A 21,533-nucleotide genomic window follows, 5' to 3' on the forward strand; every position below is an offset into this window, starting at 1 on the left:
TGTTCACTGATGTGTTGTCAGCACATAGACTAGCACCTGACACACAGTGAGAGCTCAATACATATTAGCTGCATGAATAAATGCATGAATGAGTGAACTGCCATGGATGAGACTTGACCTGGCAAGCTTCTTTCGAGGTTCTTGGAAAATGTTCTGTGAAAACCCAAGGAGCAGCAGGTAGCAACAGAAACTGGTACATCAGCTGCCTCTTTTGTGCAGTCTAGGGATTTCCCACCCGTATTTGTTATTGTCTAATCATCTCATTCAAAATACAGTTCTAAAACCTCATGGCTTCTACCCAAACCAGCAGGGTTTGTGACACAGCACAACAAAACCCCTTCTTTCTTACCCATTTCCCAAACACACATCCACATCCACACCCACGCTTAGCCTTAGCAAGCAAATTCTTCACAGAACACGTTAAGCCAACCAAATATACAAAAATCTGTATTTACAAAAAGATTAGGAGGAGTTTATGCATTTCAGAAAAGGATCCTTTGCTTTGGAAAAGGATTCACCACAGGAACACTTTAAATAACTAGTTCACCAAATGATTTTAAAATAGGACTTGACTTCAAGCATCTCCTGTAGAAAAAAGAAAGAAGATTATATTTATCAAATACCTACGTATGTTCCAGTCACTGGGCTTGTCCCATTGGTCATTATTTTATTTAATCCTGATACTCCATGACTTAGTGATTTACACCAGGTGTATATCTAGTTATTACATCAGTTTGTTTATATCTTCTGAGTTTCTTTGTACTTTATAAACCATCATATTCATTCCCAAGAAAAAATATAAAAATATATAGCACACCGGGGTCATTTTGTATGGTGGCAAATAGAGCTTACCCACCTTGAATGCGTTGAAGGAGGTAACTTCCATTTCTAGCTGTTGTGATACCAGACCAGCCTCCCATTGTAAACAACTCTTCAACTGGCAAAAATGTAGAAAATAATTGTTCTCAGACACTAGACAGGACTGTGATCCTCAAGAGAAGAAAACAAATGAGGTAAATCCCTCAATTGCCCTACCTTTCTGCCTGGAGGCCCCTTACCCAGTGGGGTACAGGGAGAGGACATTCAATCAGAGTACAGTCCCCTTGCTGAGCTGAGAAGACAGTAATCAGAGGTCAGGGCTACTTAAGTGAACGGAATTCGTGGGGCAAAGCACTGGAGAGGAGGGACTCTGCAGAGAAAGAACTCTAGACATCTGCTTAGGGGTCCCCATGAATCTATGGTTGAATACTAAGCTGTTTTTGCCTGGGGTAGGACTCCACAAGGCTAGGCAAAGAGCTATCAGGGAAAGAACAATCACTGGGGTGCTGTAAACTAAACAACTACTGAAACTCAAACAGGACTGGGAGACATTAAAGTTCTAACCAGCCAGATGGAGAGATCTCACTGAACACTCCAGGCAGTCAATAGAGACCCAGGAAGGCCACATCTTAGGAGAAGGGTTAGTCTAACCTTGAGTAAAGGCTACTTTAGATCCACCCTAACAAGGCTTAAAAACAACTGTTGAAGAGACCAAGTTGATCCACAAGTAGATTAACTGCCTGCTAGAACAAAACTCAACCCTCTATTAAAGAAGACAACAAAATCCAGAATTCAGCAACATAGCATTCATAATTTACAACAGCCAATCAAAGATTATTAGACATCTGAGGAAGCAGGAAAACGTGAACCATAATGAGAAGAAAAATCAGTCAATAGAAACTGACATTCCCAATATTTTCCTTGCAATATGGTACAATACTTGCTTTTAGGAATGAGAATTTTAGTTAAATAAGAAGGTAAATGATGTTCTGTTTATTTGTTTAAAAACTGAAAAGTATGATAACCTTTAGGATTTATGCCCATCCCAAATGGAAAAAAAATAGGAAAAGAGTTTGTACTGAGAGGGGTAAACTTCATCTCTTTGAGAATCACTCTTGAATCATATGAATAATTTACAGCTTCATAGAATTATCATACTGTAAGTGGCCACAGAGTGTATCTATTTCCTCACTTGAAAGACGAGAAATCCAAAGCCCAGTGATTAGCTGTGAGGTAGCAGCTGGGTAATCACTGAGCCAGAATAGTTTCCTAGGCCTATGCTTTTTCCATGCTGCTTCTAGAGCCATCTTGTTAATTTTTAAATTTCACAGTATTTATTATAGTTCTGTTATTCTGGACACTGGACATACAGCCATGAACAAATTGGATAAGGCCCCTTTCTCATGGATCTCACATTCTAGTGTGAAAGGCATACAACAAGCAAGAAAACAAATAACTAAGAGTTCCAGATTGGGAGAAGTACTCAGAAGAATATAAAAGCAGAAAAACACGATAGAGAGTGATTGGGGTGAGAGAGGCGCCTAATTTGGTTTGTGTGGTCAGAAAAGTCTTCTCTAAGGAGCTCATGTGCCCTGAGGCCTGAATGATGACAAAAGAGTTAGCCATGTGAAAATCTAGAAGGAAATAATTCCAGACAGAAGGAATAGCAAGTGCAAAGTCCTTATGGTGGGAATGAGCTTGGCATAACCATTATAACAGGGAGTAGGGAGGAGGTTAGTGATTCAGGGGTTACAGATTTGCATCCTGGACCTACTGCTGATTTACTGTACCACTTAATTAAGTCTAGGTGACCATTAAGACTCTATCAGGCTCTGACATATTATGATTCTGTGATTTATTGAGAAAGTATGGCATGCCAGTAAAAAGTAGATGCCATGCCGAAATTTAAGGAGTAAGATAATGTCCTAGGTATGGTGTAATTAGAAGAGAACGGACTTTGAAACCAGCTCACCTCACGTGGACGTGCATGTATATAAACCACATGTTCTTGGGCAACTTCTTTGGGGGCTTATTAGAGTCTCAGCTTTATTGATAAAAGTGAACATAATGCTAACTAGCTCAGAGTGACCAGAAGGATGAAATGACATGTATAATAAAACCTAGCCCAGTGTTTGGCACATATTGGTATCAAAACAAACAAACAAACAAACAAACAAGAAAAAAACATGTTATTTTCAATCTTCTTTCTAGGGAATATGTCAGGCGATGCACATTGTAAAGGCATGTGAAGATGCCTGGAGAGAGGATGAAAGGATTCATTCATCACACAATCTGACGTGCCTACTACGTGCCAGGTCCTATTTTAAGCTCTGGGGATAGTGTGATGGGCAAGACAGACCTGTTTCTCTTGGAGCTTCCATTCTGGATGGGGAGAGACTGACGATAAACAAACCAAAACAAACAAAAATTACTGGTGAAAAATAAGAGCTTCGCAAAGAATTAAGCCTGAATGATGTGATAGAGCAGAACTGGGTGTCTACAGTAGACTGTGGTCCAGGAAAGACTTTCCCATCAATACTTCAGCAGAGCTCTGAGTAATAAGGAGGAGACAACTGTGCAATGACATGGGGAACAGCATTCCAGGCAGAGGGACAGCAAATTTAAAGGCCTTCAGGCAAGAAAGAGATCACAGAACATCGAGGCTGGAGCGTAACAGGTGGGAAGGAGATTTATATTAGCTGAGGTCAGAGGTGAGGTCAGATCCCTAGGGCTTTAAATACCAAGATAATCACAGATAAAGATCTAATCTCCCTAATGTATAAAGAACTCTTAGAAATTGAGAAGGTAAAGGACAACAACCCAATAGAAAAACAGGTAAAGAACAGACAGTTCACAGAAAGAGAAAAATAACTGATCTATATACATATAAAAAAGTTCACAATTTCGTTCATCACAAGAAAAATCCAAATTAAAATTACATTGAGATACCATTTTTTATCCACCAGATTGGCAAAAATACCAAAGTTGGATAATGCGCGCAACTTGTGCAGCTGTAAGAAAATAGGTATTGTTGACAGACGTGTAAAATGGTGCAACTTCAATAGAATTCAATTTGGTAATATTTATTAGAAATATAAATGCATTTACTCTTTGGCCTGGTAATCCTACTTCTGGGACTTTATCCTTGAGATTTGCCTGCACACAAACCAAAAAACCTGCATATGAAGCTACTCAGTGCAGCTTGTTTGTAACAGCAAGAGATAGAAACAAACCAAGTGTGCACTGAAAGGGGCAGGTTAAATAGATCATGGTATATTCCCATTGTAGAACCCAATATGGCTATTAAAAAAAAAAAAAAAGAATGAGGAACTCCCTTATGTTCTGATATGGAAACAAAATATATTAGGTGAGAAAAGCAAAATTCAGAGCATGTGTAGTGTGTTACCATTGTGTAATAAAGAAGAAAATAAGAAGCAATTCCTACTTGCTTGCATTTCCTTTAAGAAACAGGACAAACTTGTAAAGGTTTGGTTACCTATGGGGAGAATAGAATATCATTTAGATTTTCAAATCATATAAATTGTATTTTTATTCAAAAATGTAAAAATAAAAAGTTAAAGACAAAAATGAGTAAGTAAGAAAATGTACCGATTGAGCTAAGAAAAAAAATAAAGGAATTTGGAACTTTTTCTAAGTGTGATAGGAAAAATTTGGAATTTAAGTGTGATGGGAAGTCGTAGAGCTTTAAACAGGGGCATATTTTGAAGACAGTACTCCAGCAGTCAAGTGGGGAACAAACTGTAGTGAGACAAGAAGGATGCAGAAGTCTAAGAGATGTGTTAGTTTATGTTCCAGGACAGGATGACTTAGACCAGGATGAGGTGGTGCAGTTGGGGAGAAGCAGAATATGTTTTGGAAGTAAAGTCAACAAGACTTGCTGCTGATAGATAGGCTGTGAGGGGTGGGAGAAAATAAGAGTTTTGTGCCTTGAGCACGGGTAGCATGGTGATGCTACTAGAGCTCAGAAAGTGAGAAAATAACTCACAGATGGGGCAGCTCATAAGGTTCCACGGAGAAGGTTGAGTAACAGCAGAACTATGAAGGACATTAGGATTGGAGAAGATGGTGAGAAGGCCGTGCAGATGGATAGGAGGGAATGGAGCAGGCCAGGGGCACAGGACAGGGGGCAAGGGGCACAGGGCAGGGGGATGGATCACTCTCCTAACAGTTGCTTCTGGTTTTTCTCCATTGCAGCTCAGCTCAGACTCAAGGGCATTAAATGACTTGAAACCAAATCCTCCGTTTCCATTACATGCTTCTTTTAACTGCTTCCTACTCTTCCTGTGACTGTTTCCTTGCAGTAACTGAAGAGTTCCTATCACACACATTAGCATTCTGAGAAATATACTAAAAGGGGAAAATCAGCCAGTCAAAATGGGGACTCTCTGGTTGGGCTTAGGATTTGTCGATTTTTCCTTTGCTGGCACAATAACTGAATTAACTTCTCTTGGAATGTAATTGTAAACTGTTAACTGTAATGAAACAGTGAAGAATGGTGGATTTCCCTGGAGTCTAGGTTAGACACTCCAACAGATGCTTCTACTTTGAAACCTAATTGATAGGCTAAGAAGCTTTGTGTTTTCACCTCTCCATTCCATTTAAGAAAAAGATTTAATAACTAGATTCCTCAATGGAGAGACTCCCCTGCAGATTCTGTACTTATCTTGAAAGACTAGTGACCCCAGAAGTTTGTGTTTCTGAAGAATATACTTGAAGCTCTGGTTTCCAGTTTTGGAGGTTGATTGTTATTATCTGGGGTGAGTTTTAACACCAACAATCCAGTTTTCTCTCTTCCTACCCTTCCCCTCCACCAAACAGAATCCATGTGTTTTTCCCCTTTTAAAGTTCAGTATTATTTCAACACTCTCATCAAGTGCACTGTGTTCTTTGCAGGAACTATGTCATACGCAGTTTATGAACCGGGACGAGCAACAGATCGGCAAAAACTGCTCCACCCAAGTTACTTATGAAGACTTTCAACTCTGGATCTTGGGTTGGTCAAGTGGAAGGAACCCAGTTCGTTTTTAAAGCTGAGAAATTCTTGTTCTCCTTGCCCATCCTTCTTGTACAGATGATGTGCTACGGTCTGTAAAAGAATGATCAGTTCTGGGGCTTCTGAGCAGAAAAAAATATTGAGAATATGTTAATTTTTTTTAAAATGAGGAAAGTGTTTGAGATACAAGCGTGTGTGTGTCTGTGTACACACGTGCGTGCTCACGACCCTTATCTCTCTTGAAGTCAAGGTAGAGTTAACTTCAGTCATGTAGTTCTACTTTTGAAAGTTTTTTGTTTCTTTTTAAATGAAATCTCAGAGGCAATATATGGAGAAGGTCATTAAAAATCAATTCAAGCTGTGATCTTCTGCAGAAGGGGAGGTGATGTCATATGACCTTTAAGGGTGAAATAAAATCTACATAAAGTGCAGTGTTCAGTTCCTCCAAAAGAGCTGAGATTGAAATTTAGACACGAAGGCAGAAAATAGGCAAAAACTCAAACTGTAGATTATTGATGACATCTATAAAGCTTCAAGCAGCCACTTGCCCATTTTCAAACATACTGTGTTAGGGAAGAGCAATGCTATATAGGTTTGGCTTGCTTTGACACAAAAAAAGATGTGTGCATTTTCCTTGAAATTGGCATTTGGTAATATTTCTTCACTTTACAGAATTATTGTAACATTCACAGTGGCTGGAAGAAACCAACACTTTATAAATGACATTTGATTAGCTAATATTAATTTTTCTATAAACATTTATGTGGAAGGACAAAGAGGAGGAGGAGTAGTAAATCATCATGCAAATCATTGATTTCTATCTTAGCTCAGGCTGCTACAACAACTACCATAGAATAAATGGCTTAAACAACAGACATTTATTTCTCACAGTTCTGGAAGCTGGAAGCCCAAGATCAAGGCACTGGCAGATCTGGTGTCTGGTGAGAGCCTGCTTCCTGGTTGGTAGATGGCTGTCTTCACATTGTATCCTCACATGACAGAGAGAGGAAGCAAGCTGTCTCCTGTCTCTTCTTATATAGGCACTAATTCCAACATGAGGGCTCCACCCTCATGATCTAATTATCTTCAAAGGCCCATTTTCCAAATAGCATCACACTGGGGATTAGGGCTTCAACTTATGAATTGTGGGAAGGCACAACCGCTCAGTCCCTGGCATTTCACTCAGCACCCCTGCACCCCATCATGTCCTTCTCACATGCCAAATACATTCTACCCATTCCAACAGCCCACAAAGTCTCAACCTCATTCCAGCATTGCCTTTAACATCCAAAGTCTCATCTAAATATCACCTGATAACAGTGAGAATCGAGGTAGGTACAATTCATCCTCAGGCAACGTCCTCTCCAGCTGTGAACCTGTAAAGCCAAACAAGTTGTGTGCTTCCAAAATACAATAGTGGGACAGGCATAGGATAGACATTTTGAAGGGCAGCAGCACATGCCACCCCAAGATATGACTGTAGGAGTTTAGGAGTCATACTACCCCAAAATATGCAGCTTTGGTATATTGACTATTTTGAGCTGTAGGCACTTGAAAAACAGCAAATATGGGGAAAAGCTTACTCTGCACTCCCCCTTATCTGCCTGAAGACAGATCCTCCAAAAGGACCTCAATTGTCATAAATCTTCTCCCCAGGAGTTTTATCAACCAGGGGAGATTGATTGACTCATCACAGTAGAGGAGAATAGAACATCAATCTTAACCATTGTCACAAACTCATCTGTTCATCTATTTATCTTTCCTAAAAAATTATTTAATTATTTTGCTCCCCTAAAAGGCCTACTTCCCCCTCTTCTTTCCCTAAGATGCTATCTAATTCTGAATTCTAAGGCCGCCTGCTTGCACTACTCATTTTTCCCTGGTGTCTCCCATGTATATATAAGGCATACATGTTAATAAACTTCTGTTTATTTTTCTTTTGTTAATACATCTTTTATTAGAGGTCTCAGCTAAGAACTTAGAAGGGTAGAGGGAACATTTTTTTTTCCTCCCCCACAATTCTCATTCCAAAGAGGAAAAATAAGAAAAAAGGAAGGCATGACAGGACCCAAGCAAGTCCAAAACCTAACAAAACAAGTTCCATGTGATCTTAAGGACCAACACAATTCTCTTTGGCTTGATTTTCTGTTCCAGACCCAGCGGGGCAGCGACATCATGCCCACAGAAAGTTTAGGGTAGACCTAACATTAATCGACTTTTTCTTTTTCAGACAACTTTTCCTCTAAATGTTTTAAAGGATGGGAGAAAAAATCAGATCTGTTTTTTTACAATGAAAATGGGACAACCTATAGCTCTTATTTTTGGTCTTGAATTTATAACCATTTTGGGGTCATGGAATCCTTTAAGAATCAAGTGAAAACTGTGACTAGTTATCATATGTTAAGGTCCCAATGAATTAGATCTCTTTGTGAATGCTCTATCTGTTTGAGAAATCTATTTAACTATTCCTGTGCTAATATCATACTATTTTTATTTTAAGATTTTGTGCTAAATTCTAGTATCTGCTAAGGCCAAATCACAGTGACCATTCTTTTTCAAAATCTTAATTCAGTGAGAAATAGATGAACTTTTAAATAAATGATTCTGGTAGAATTGAATAATCATCTGGAAGAAAACAAAAATAGACCCCTAGCCTCATGCCATCACAAAAATATGGAATAAAGATCTAAATTTGAAAAACAAATTAATAAAACTATTAGTATATGCCTAGAATTAGAGAGACACTAAGCAAGACAGGAAACCCGGAACCCAAGAGGGAAAGGTAGACATATTCAACTACATAAAAATTAAACATTTTATCTTGGCAATATCTGTTATAAACAGAATGAAAGAAAAAACCATCGTGGATTAGAAAAATATATTTGTCATACATGACATGTGACATATAATGCCACTAATATGAAAAGTATTAAGAAAAATGCAACTCAGTAGAAAAGCAGGCAAAGGAAATAGAAATGTACAGAAGAACCTGGAAAAAGCCAATAATTTATAACAACTTAAAACTCACTGGTTATGAGGATAATATGAAGTCAACTAAGGAGATACAATTTTTCATCCATCAGCCTGGCAAAATTTAAAACGTAATGCTGGTAACAATAATAGTAGATGATATTTATTAAGTGATTAGTATATGCTAAACACTTTATGTGGATTATCTCATTTAATGTTCATGGCAATGCTAAGAAGTAAATTTTTTTAAATTAAGGAAATAGTTCAGCTAGCAAATCGCAGAGCCAAGATTCAAACCTAGACAGTCTGGGAGCCCAAGCTCTGTTTCGACATGCCCCGTTCTGATGGGGAGGCCTGTGGCATTATGATTTGTTACAACCTTTAGAAAAAGTAATGTGGTAATAGATATTAATATTAAAAAACTCATTCCTTTTGACCTGCCGCCCCCTCCAAAATAAAAGGGCCACTGTGATCCTGGCACTATCCGTTATCAATTCTTTGACTACTTGGTAGAAGTTAGGTGTAAAACCATGTGGGCTTAGCAGCTTTTTTTTTTTTTTAATTTTATGTTCTGTTTCGTTGTAAGTAGATTTTAATCCCTGATTTTCTTAATGGTTGAAGATGTATTTTCAATTTCTGTTGCTTCTTGAATTGGTTTTGGAAAATTGTAGTTTTCCAGGAAATCATCTGTGCCATTTACTAAGCTTCTGTCTCCCAGATCCCAATCTTCCCTTCTCTACCTGCCTGATGATGCTGGTGCTGGGACTCTGCAAACCACCCCCAATTACACCTGCTGACAATCACCAGTCCCAGGGATGCAATTCTTCCTACATTTATTAACTCTGTGTTACCTCAGTGTCCTCTCTTCACCTTTTCAGCCATCCAACACCTGCTTAACCAATTCCTGATATTGATTTCTCTCTGCTGAAATACCCAGTGTGACTTCTCTTCATCCAATAGGACCCTAACTGATATATTATCCATGTTGTCTAAGTTTTCAAATTTATTAGAAGAAAATTATTTATGGTGATCCCTTATTTATTAAAATCTCTGTAGTATCTGTTGATTTGTCCTTTTTCATTCCTAATGCATGCATTTATTTTTACTTAATTTTTGTCTATTTCTGGTAGTCTTTTAAAATAATAATTAGTTTTTGGCATTTTTCCTAATTTGTTATATTGAATACTCTTTCACCCTTTCATTGCTTCCCAATATAAGCATTTTACAGCTATAAATTTCTCATAAATTACTACTTTAACTGCCTGTACAAATTTAGTATTTTAATTCTTCAAGTCTATATATTTTCTGATTTCTATTATAAGTACTCCTTTGAACCAGGAATACGTGTTTTAAATTTTCCAAATATATTGAGTGTTTAAAAATTATTTTCTTATTGATCTCTAAATTACTTGCATTACGGATAAAGAACTTGACGAGTATGATTAAGTTCTATGATATTTGTTGAGAATTCCACTATGGTCTATTAATGGTCAATTTTTATAAATATTCTATATGTACAAAATTCTCAAATTTGGGGTCACAGATTCTATGTGTATGCCCAGTAGATCAAGCTTAACTTCATTGTTCAAATCTTCCATATCCAAATTTTTTTTATTTATTCGCTTCTGAGAATGATATATTAGTCTTCTATGGTGATGATGAATTTGTCAGTTTCTCTTTGTGATTCTGTCACTTTTTTTTCTTTAAAGTACTAGAATGCCAGGACATTCAAAGATGTTACAAGGATGTTAACTGCAGTAGAGTATCTTGGCAAAACCCTTCTAAATGTTCATCAGTAGCAAATTGGCTGAATTCATTACATGAAATACTATATAGCCACTAAAAAGCATGAATTTGTTCTATATGTACTAACTAAAGGCAGGTCCATGTTAAGTGAAAAAGGCACATTTCAGAGTATGTATACAGTGTAAACCAAAAGAATTTCCTCATTTGTGAACATGTATCAATATGTTTGCCTTAGAAAAAAGGCAGTTCCTCCAGGGAAGTGACTAGAGGGGGTGGGAAGAGCATTAACAAATAACTTCGTTTCATTTCACCTCCTTTAATGGCCACCTTTTACTTTGGCAATTTATGGAAAGTCTAGTGCAAAAGTGATGATCAGTGCTCGTGAAGCTTGATAGGGAGATATGCCACAAGAAAGAAGCAAGTCACAAATGTTATAATGTGATCTTATTTATTGTAGTGACATTTACATGTTGATATGAACATTAAGGAAATGTCTGGGAACACATTCACTAAATCAGTATTATTATCTCTAAATTTGAGGACTATGGAGGCTTTTTCATTGTTACATGTCTATTGTTTGCATTCATTTTATACATATACATTAACTGTTTGCAAAAAAAAATAATTTTTTATTCAGTGTAACTACAAAAGGGCTATGGACACTTTCAACAAAGAAACTCAAAACTAGAAAAAAAGTCCAGACACATCAATGCAAAAATTTACATGCAATTTCAGGTAGTTAATAGACACTCTGAAGCTCATTTATGGATCAGCTAGGTTTCTGCTTCAGTAGACACAAAGAGAGTTTAACAGCAGAAAAATTGGTTGACCTGCCAATTTCTCTCTTTTTCCTCTGAGCGAGGAGCTGGCTCCAGGGCACAATTTGGGTACTGGACATTGGCTGGACTCTTATCTGTAACAAGGACTCCACCTTCGCTGGAGTGAGATGCTGCTTAAGCCCCTCACACTGCTCTTGCTGTGTGGACACCTGCCTGTGTGACGTGTGAGCATGGGCCACTGGCCTTGATACATTTTTGGGTCTGTTTCTAACCATCTAGATCACTAATTCTCAAAAGGGGTGGAGAGGCAGGGATATGAGAGAGCAGTTTGTAAACACATATTCAATGTTATAATTTCATCTCTGATAGTAAAAGCTATTCTTTTCATAACATAAATGTGTCTGGTGGGAGATATGCCACATAGAACTTTAGTTCCAGCGAGGTGAGAGAAGTAGCTGGGAAAGTAAGCAGATTATTCTCTTTGAACCATGCTTAGGAGGCTGAACTTTATTCTGAAGGCAAATAGAGGAATTACTTAAAGGCTTTAAGCTGGAAGGTGACATGACTTGAGGCTGTTCAGGACTCCTTTGGCTGCGCGGTGGAGAGAGAGTTGGAGGGGAGCAGGCTGGGAAGTGGGCTTGTGCAGTGATTCAGTTTAAGAGATAACAGGCCTTGGATTCCGGGTAACAGCAGGACGAGAAGAAATAAGTGCATGGTTTGGAGAAAGAGATACTCGAAAGATAGAATAAACTTGGATTTATTCATTTGGGGGTGTGAGAACCAAAAAGGAGTCCAGAGAGATTCCCAGGTTTCTGGCTTGAGCAGCTGGTAGATGGTGATGGCGTATTGATAGAGAATGCTAGAAGTAGCACTGAGGTGTTTGGAGGGATTGGAAATAGTAGGTCCAAAATACGTATTATTTCTCACTCCGTGCCTCTAGGAGATTGACAGAAAGCCCCTGAGCGGATTCCAGGGCTGACCCCCACTTCCAGGTCTCCTGCCATGTTTTTCTGAGAAGAGTAGCAGCTCCTGCACGTCCCCTCCGGTCTGTCTACCCCCCCACCTCTGCTCTGTGAGCCTTTGCCCTTCCCCTCCCTCCTCCTCGTCAGCACAGTAGTAGCGGAGGATAAATTTAGGAGAAAGGCACAATGAACAATGGTTATATCAGCCTGAGGGTAGAATTTAATGATGACCAAACAAGACACGTATTAATAATTGATATATATCTTTTTATTATGCACAGATAAAGGACTTAAAACTGTGGTTATCAAAACTATACATCTAAGCATGTTCATAAGATTGACGACATACTGAACAGAGAAAAGAGTACAACAGGGGTGCTCAAACTGGCCACAGGGATTTTCAGGGTACTCTTTTTACCCTCATAGATGATGAAAAACAGCAACAAAATCAGGCTCATTCAGGAAAAACCAGAAGAGAGAAGTATTGTATTTGGAAACTGATAATAGTCCTTTTCAGAAAAACATCTGTCAGTTTCATGAACAACCCCCAGTGAAAACAAACAGGAAAAAAAAAATCACACTCACGAGTCACCCAACAAAATGTGCTCTGTTAACACAATCAGCAGTACAACCATCACTCAAATCATGAGGTAGTTACAGTACAAAAAAACCGGCACGCAGGTGCACACACACTCACAAGCACGCCCACAACAGAACACACACAGGAAACGGGTTTACAATCTCATTACAGACAAGGAAAAGACCTTTTGTTTTGTTTAGAAAATGCTATAGAAACAGCTTACTCAGAAGGAACCTGACTTTCCAAATACAGAGCAACGGGCTGGTACACACCACACGGTGAAAAGCTATAGGGTATTACACAATCTGCCTTCGAGTTTAGGGCATTTCAACAATAGCTTTAGCATCAAATAAATAAAACAAAATGGCCTCTGCAAATGAAGGGTGTAACCTGCAGAAGTAACAGAAGACTTTGCAGATAGAGGAATTTAACTGGAATATAAAAACAGTTTTAAAGAAACCTGTAGGATGTATTATAAAGTAGAGCTTATACTTTGTATTAAAACTGTGAAATATGAAGCAACTGGAAATGCTGTAACAGGAAGCTAGGGAGAAAACACAATTTTTTTAAAATGTTCACTTTTTAGAAACATTTCAGAAATACTTAATGATGTTCACTCTGCAATTAACGCAGGATTGGGTTTCATCAACATGAATTTCTTGATCTGAATAATACTTCTGGATAGTAAGACCCAAACAAATAAAAGTTGATTTCTTCTTCTCTTTCTTTTAAAATCTTTTGGTTTGCACCCATAAATTTGTAAATTAATTTTAAATTATTTATAAAATCATCGGCAATGTAGCATCTCTCTCAAAAATATACATTTAAATATATTACAAAAGGTTTTAACCCTGTCCATCTAAGAATTGGACCTTTTAATACCTCTTAATAGTTAATCATCTTTTTAACAGGATGGATAGGGATTTTTAAAAAGCAAAGAACTGATCAAAAGAATTCACAGTAACTGAAATTAAACATTTCATATGGAGTAACTTAAATTTATCTAAAACACTTAAATATATCTTTATACACAGATTTTTGTAGTAAAATATAGCTATAAGTGACTTAAAGACTCTAGTCTTCTTTGAAGACATCTTTAAACTTTTTTATACATAGAATATGCTAAAACAATACATTCTGCTGAAGGTTAGGCAAAGCGCATTATTTTCAAACACAGGTAGCATAATCTAGGTCCTCCACTCATACCTTTATGTTAAAAAAAGTTAACTGAAGGCAAACGTTTTTCTAATCTCCTATCTTCATTTGTCTGTGAAAATCTGCAAAATTATCAATATAGATAGCCTGGAAATCTTAGCCCACAATCTGTTTTGATTAAAATCATCCTGATTGAATGTCTATAACTATCAAATCAATCAGAGCATGACTCCATGATGGGTTAACGATTGTCAATCTCTACCTATTTGCCTTGTAGACACTGCCCTCAGGTCTCCGGTGACATCAACATTTCCTACTTAAGATTCCATTCACAGAGAACCAGGCACAACTTCCTTATTTTAAGAGCAGTTAGATTTGCTTCTGAATAGTTTGGGGTTAGAATCTAGCCTGTTCTATTTGTAGACTTCTGAGTTGTTTGGGAGAATTCTGGAAAGAGAATAATATTTATTTGCAATGAAGTTACCTTCAGGAGTAAATGATTTGGCATGGACATTTCCCTCCGGCATCTTTTTTTAACATAGAGGTATCAGTTGAGCTTATTTTAGCTGCAAAGTGGTATCATATTATTCCATTTTAATAAAATTCACCTCAAATTCTTTCTGAGTTTTGGGGGTATACTGAAGGCAAGAGAACTAAAGCAATCCAAATGAGTGTCTTTTTCCGTATCTCATCAGTTTCTTGGCAGAACTGGTGACACTGTTCAGATAACCAACAGTCTGCCATACATTTGCATCTTACAAGAGCTTGGCGTTTACAAAAGGGTCTAATGAAAAGGCTGACATGTTTTGCGTGGAAACACGAATTCTCTCAAATATATTTAAGAATAAGTTCCAACTCTGAAGGTGTAGGACATTTTTAAAATGGGAATGAATTTTCTCTTCTTAAACTGAAAAAAACGAATGTGCCAAATGATGTATTATATACTTGTACTGGTACATATATCACTGTGCAAATTCCTCCTCAACTTTACAACCGAATTTTGCCCCCATTTACACATTAATGTAATAGAACACATTGTCATAAATGGGCACAAATCTTCAGTCTCGGATTTTGGCCATTTTCAATTTCTATATGCCTATAAAGAAATGCAAAATTTACATTAAGACATTTTTGCAGTTGGTGTGTGAATGTGGGGAGAAGGAGGAAGCTGATAAGGAAATCAGCACTGGTTTTGGCCCAGGGCACAAGAAAGGAATGTTGCCTTGAGGTGTGTCAGGATGCAGTCCGTGAGGGCAGCACCGATCAAGCCGACACTGCAGTCCCCACGAGTGTGGCAGCAAGGTGAGAAGTGCGCATCCAGAAGGTGCAAATTAGAAATGGAGGAACACACTGAGAAAGTCTCGAAGCATTTCTGTTGTTTTACATCTTGGTTCAGTTATAAAAGAATCTTTGGCCACATCTACTCACTGGTTCTACCATCTGGCTATTATCCTTTTACCAACCCTTTGCGTCTGGGTAAAACGCAGGGCTCCAAATTACGGATGTTCTTACCTGGACAAAGCAGCATTTTAAAAACTGGCATGTGTTTCACATTGAAAACCCCCAAGCCTGTGAGGGGCTGGTGGAGAAGGCCACCACCTTAGCTTTCTCACATGAATCTAGTGTGTTACAGAAGCCCAGGGGTCACATTTATATTAGCCCTGGGTGGGGGGTGAACACAACAGGTGATCGCTATATTGAAATTCACTCTCTTTTCCAGGGACCCACAATCTAGCCTCCCGAGTTCCCAGTCCTGCTCTTGGCGGTGGGTGGGGCAGGCTAGGCTGTGCTGCTGCTGGAGCAGGGCGTGCTCTGCGTGCTACCGATGCTGTGCGCAGCGCTGCTGTTTTCCGAGGCTGGTGGGGAGGTGGGGACCTGCTGCCTTCCTGCAGTCTCTCCTGCAGTTAATGAAGAAAAGGGGTGAGGAGAGATGCATGTTACACATGGGCACTTCTGAAAAGACCTTTTTCTCAGTTTTTGTTTTATCTTATTTGGTTATTTTTTTAACCTCTTTTTTGGAGTATAATTGCTTTACAATGGTGTCCTAGTTTCTGCTGTGTAACAATGAAAAGCCCATTTTCTCTGATGTTCTTCTCATCCACGGGAAGAAGCAACTAGACCAAAAGGCCTTGTACCATAGGCTGTTCTGCTTGTGGGTATGTTATTTTCCTTTAAAGCCTCTTGCATGGGGAAAAGAGAACTGATTTCAAGCGGACTGACAGTTAATAGGGGCAAAGACCCCTGATAGTTGAGGACGAATGCCCAGGATTTCAGTGCCTGCAACCTTTGAAGACCACCATCATCTGTACTGTGTGATCCAACTGACTAGCACCTGTATTCAGGAAACACCTCCTCTCATAAAGGTATCGTAGGGTTCGGAGAGTGAGACCTTTAAACTGTAATAAGAGAATCTTGGCAATTTGGAGGCCTTTTTCTGAATACCCCTGGTCGAAATAGGGGTAGTGACGGCTAGGTTTCGCCCTAGCTACAGCGGAGAGAGCACCGTGCACGGAGCACATGACCCGCCTGAGAAATGGAGGTATAGGAGGAGCCTGCTCCCAGAAACACCTTTTGAAGAAGGGGCTTAGCTGTTGCACAAGGGGACTGTGGTTGCCAGGCAACAGCCCCTCCATTGGGAGGTTTACTGCAGGGTGCAGCTGAGCACATCAAGCACCCCACTTTTCATCACACACCCCACTGCATTTCAGCAAAGCCCATACCTCACGCCAAGTGCGCAGGGCTGTGGGGAGGCGGGGGAACCTTGGGTCACACAGATGGTCTGCATTTAGCACTGCAAAAGGCTCTAGAGCTGTCTTTTCTTCAACAAAACTGGCCTCAGGGCAGCCCTCAAACAATGGCTCTAGGTAGGGAAAAGTGATCAAGGCTCTCTGATGACAAACACTGCATTTTCTTCGAAAAGTCAAAGCATCAACTTCGTACACTTCTGGTCAGCGATCTCCCCACTCCACTGTGGGAAGCCCCAGAGGGCCAGGTCTGTTTATGAACGAGCCTCCTCTTTCCTGTCAGGCAGAAATACACAGCACTCCGCAGTTGATAAGCAACCCTCTGGCCTCTTCCTTAAAACAAAACACACCAGCAAAGGCTCTGCCCTCCAAGCACAGGAACTTACTCCGTTACTTCCATTCCCCTTTTGGGGCCCCTCAAAAGCCTCTGCCAAAACAGCAGTTCTACAAAATGTAGAAGCAGCTCATGCCTCTGGGTCTGGTTACAGCTTTCCCTGTCACCCACTTATGAACCACACGGCTACAACACACATTCTGGCCTCAACCTCAGGGCCTTGCATATGCCATATGCTTGTTGCATATTTGGCCCTTGCTGTATTTCCTCTGATTATCTATTCTTCTGGGATTGGTGGGATGCAGAGGGGAGAGCAGGTCAATATTCCTCAGAGGCAGAGAAACAATGTATTTTTCACTCTTCTTTTTTTTTGGGCAATCTATATTTTGGACCCTTTCCAGCATTACACTCTACCCTTCATGTGTGCATTTAGTTAAAGGTGGGGAAGTTTGCCTCAATGACAGTGACTTTCTGCCAGAAATCCACTTTCCCCAGAGTGGGAACTTTATTTCTAAAAGGAAATTAAATCTGTTAGCTATTCTGAATTATGTCTACCCCCTCCCACCCCCAAAAAACCCCAAATCCTCCAGAGACTAGAACAACTCGTGATATACTTTAAAAATTCAGCCCCCTTACAACCCACATGTTGAAACATACCCAGCTGGATTCTCAGGTTATCAATTAGCAGGACTAAAGTGGCTGTATGTGAAGCACATTTTAAAAATATCTTTTCCCCATTTCAATAAAGGATCCGTCAGAAAAGCAGGCGGTAAGTCAATATACCCCACCTCCCTGTTTTGGCTCACCTGGGTTTCGTTCGTTCAGCCTGATAGCAGCTAAAGCAAGATGGCTTTGGCTGTTCTATCGACAGTGAACAGGTTTGTCTCATCCCAAATGTGACATGTGCTTGATTATTCACATTCAGGAAAAGTGCCAGTACTACTCCCTGCCCAGGAAGTCTGAATATTTGCTTTCCGATGTTTATTTGCCAAATATAATTTGTTGTCATGTCAGTTTATTTTAATCATTGCCCATTAAAAAGGTCTTTCAACTTCCAGAGTTTTGGAAACTTGCGCTGCTAATACAAAACACCGTCCAAAATGAAACCCCAAGCAAAACAAAACAAAGAAGTCCCCTATACTCAAGACTACAGGCTACATTTCACCAGGGTGGACAAGTCAACTTAACCTAATAATCCGCTGGCTTTGAGAGAACAGTGTGCCAAGGAGTACCTTTTGGAAATGTTGAAAACAGCTTCTTTAGACTATCCCTTCTAGCTCTGTGTCTATTTTCACATGTGAGATGTGAGATTTCTCAGTATAACCAAGTTGTTAAAAACTTTTACCTTTGGAAAAACTTTTACCTTTGGAGAAATCAAGAAAAGTTTTCTCATTGTCAGATGCAAGTGGCACTACAGAAAAATTCACCATGAGAAAGGAAGTTTAATGTGCAGATGTTTCTGCTTAAAAAGCCAGCAGAGTCCCTTAGGTTTTCTAAGACGGGTTCTTTGGTTTTCTGCTCTCTATCACAGTGACCTCTGATTTCTTGGAGCACTGAGTTTCTCTAAAATATCCCTTGGGTGACAAATACAACTGGCCTACTTCTGGAGAAGACGGATGGTCAGGGAGGACTGCAGGGCTATGCAGAGCAGGCGCACTTAGAGAATGCAAGTTCAAGGAAGGCTCCCTGCTCATAAATATCAAACTTGGCCATCAGAAGAAATGTGTTCAGTCTTCATGCTTTGCTCCTAAAATCTGAAACCACCGAGGAAGAGATATTTGAGAAGGAGAGTGAGTCGGGGAAAGAGGCATCTGGCACACAGGATACTCAGGAGGAAGGTGTGTTAGGACAAGGATTCTTTCCACCCGGCTCAGTGTGAGTTGGTGGTATAATGGTGAGCATGGCTGCCTTCCATTCCACCCAGCTCACATATTAGCCTGTGGCTGAGCTTAGATATTGCCAGAGATGCTTTTAAGAAAAAAAAAAAAAAAAAAAAAAAAACCCACATAGGGCTTCCCTGGTGGCGCAGTGATTGAAAGTCCGCCTGCCCATGCAGGGGACGCGGGTTCGTGCCCCGGTCCGGGAAGATCCCACATGCCGCGGAGCGGCTGGGCCCGTGAGCCATGGCCGCTGGGCCTGCGTGTCTGGAGCCTGTGCTCCGCAACGGGAGAGGCCAGAACAGTGAGAGGCCCGCGTACCGCAAAAAAAAAAAAACCCACATATTTTAAGGGATAACCTATTTCCTTTCTTTAGCTTGGCATGGAGCTGTCCAGATCCGATTTCCTGCCACCTCTTTGGCAGTCTACTTTATAACTGGATTCTTATCTCTTAAATCTTTCACCACGGCAGGTCCTGGGGAAGAAACTTAATCTAAAGATGTGAATAACATGGAGAAGCTCTATGGGGAAACAACAACAGAAGAATTTTAAAGAAAGGTGAGAGGAATCTCAATTATTTAGCCCAAAGCAGACAGTTTGCAAATATTGCCCACAGAGGATTATTATGAAGAGGAGCAGACAGGTGTACTGCTCCCTGGAGAGCAGTACATGAGGAAATGAGTTTAAATGGCAGTGACAGAGATTTAGGTCACATAGCAGGGAACTTGCTGATTATGGGGATTGGTTAGTTAGAGCGGGAATTTATGGAATTTCTTTCTTGAGAGATATTTAAGCATTGGACTGAAAACCATATGCCTGGGGGTGACTTAGACCTAATATTACTTGATGCTGCAGAGAAAACAAAGATATTTTCCTCAAGGCCTATGTGTTGGTTGCAATTTTGTACCAATTATTGTCTCTTGATATCCTAATTATAATTATTTCACAAGCTCACTCCAATGAGGAGAGTGAACTAGACCACCTTTAGTTTAGAGAAGCTTTCAGTCACTATTCATCATTTTCAAAAATTGTCCCTCCTCACTTTTCAAGCTACAGGACTTTCCTGTTGTAGCCAAAACTCTGCAGGAGGGGTGAATTAGATGTTGTTATAAGTTATGGAGAAAGGTTCCAAGGCAGGAAGTAAAATCTTTCAAAATGTCCTGCCTCCCACTTTCTTTCTATATTCCCGCAATATGGCCAACCTGTTCGCACCTGCACTTTGGTTTTTTGTAGGCATCTTCCTTTAACTTAACCTGAGCACTTGGGTGAAAAGAGTGGATCCTGCCCTCTCTCCAGGCATACCAGGGTTCCCATCTGTCCCACCTGCATCTTTCTGATCTGTGGGAGTTAGTCTCTTGTCTCCTACTTAGTCCCACTTTAGCTGATCTTCTTGCTGTTTCTTTCTTCACCTGGACTAAACTGGGGAGCTTGGAGAAACTTCAGATGTCTGAAAGCATTTGAAGCCTCTAGAGATGTTCCTAATTAAAAGGAGCATCCTAATTACCTGACTCAGGTGGACCTGGGTTTGTGCTTGACTTCTGCTTTAAGAACATACAGTGTGTTCAACTCAGGATCGTTGAACAGAAGCCCGAGGGATTGGGACAGGCACATCTAATTCAACACCTCAGCATTTTACTTTGTTCTGTGAAACACAGTGTTCCTTCCACACTTAGATTTTTTTCTGCCTGCACATATGAGCAACCTTACATTTTTTGGAGGACTTTGGAGTTCAGAAAACTTTTCACTTGCATTTGTTTAAATACGCTCACCTTCATAACCCTGTGAAGTACAGATCATCTCTATGTTTACTAAAGAGAAACATGGTTCATATTCTTGGCTCAGGTAACAAGATTAGCAGTTGAACAAACTAGTGCTTCAAGTCCAATTTCTGACAATAGCCCATACTTAAGGTGGTACAGATACACATAGAAGGTGGCCTCCCTCCCACTTTTCCCCTCTTCTTTCTCTTCTTCCTCTTCTTATTATCATCAAACTTTGAGTGCATCCGGTTCAGGGACCACAAAGGCAAGTTAAAGTAAAGATAAATTATAACAACATCTAAACCACCCCCTCCTACAGTTTTGCCCGCAAAAGGTAGGTCTTTTTTTTTTGGAGAATGGGGAGTGGCAATTTTTGAAACTGATGAAAAGGGATTGAAAACTTCCCTAAACTAAGGGTGGTCTAGTTTACTCTTCTCACAGGAGGGAGCTTATGAAATTCAAATATCAAGAATCAAGATATTAATTGGTACAAAACTGCAAGTCATAGGCTTAGAGGAAAAACCTTACCCAAATGACAATTTACAGATTTTTAAAAGGCATAAACCTATAAGAAGAAAGAAAACCTACAAGAAGAAGAAAGAAAACAGGAGTGGAGACAATAGCAATAAAATACTGGAAGCTAATGAGGAAATGGGTGAGTAGTAACTGACTTAGCAGATTCAAGTCAAGACTTAGGTGGAAGCTAAGCCACCAGTAGGAAAAGCTGAGAAACAGCCAAGTAGGAACACAGAACTCCTCAAAAACTCAGGAAATGGTGGCATCAGGTACCCCT

The 21,533-nt window shown here is 39.7% G+C and overlaps 1 protein-coding gene across 5 annotated transcripts in view; it reads right to left on the minus strand.

The window, feature by feature from the left end:
• Nucleotides 1–527: 527 nt before the first annotated feature.
• Nucleotides 528–21,533, minus strand: part of TGFBR3 (transforming growth factor beta receptor 3) — a 218,124-nt gene continuing 197,118 nt past the window's right edge. For 4 of the 5 annotated variants that reach the window (XM_060025520.1, XM_060025512.1, XM_060025502.1 and 1 more), the window contains one exon: nt 12,537–15,923. In XM_060025520.1, coding sequence (XP_059881503.1) covers nt 15,805–15,923 — 119 coding nt within the window. In that variant the 3' untranslated portion in view covers nt 12,537–15,804. Of the gene's footprint in view, nt 586–856; nt 938–1,035; nt 1,112–7,143; nt 7,210–12,536; nt 15,924–21,533 lie in introns of those variants that run through there. The other variant, XR_009521249.1, reaches the window with a different exon arrangement.

The sequence above is a fragment of the Delphinus delphis genome, chromosome 1 (genome assembly GCF_949987515.2).
Source record: "Delphinus delphis chromosome 1, mDelDel1.2, whole genome shotgun sequence".
Taxonomy (NCBI): Eukaryota; Metazoa; Chordata; class Mammalia; order Artiodactyla; family Delphinidae; genus Delphinus; species Delphinus delphis.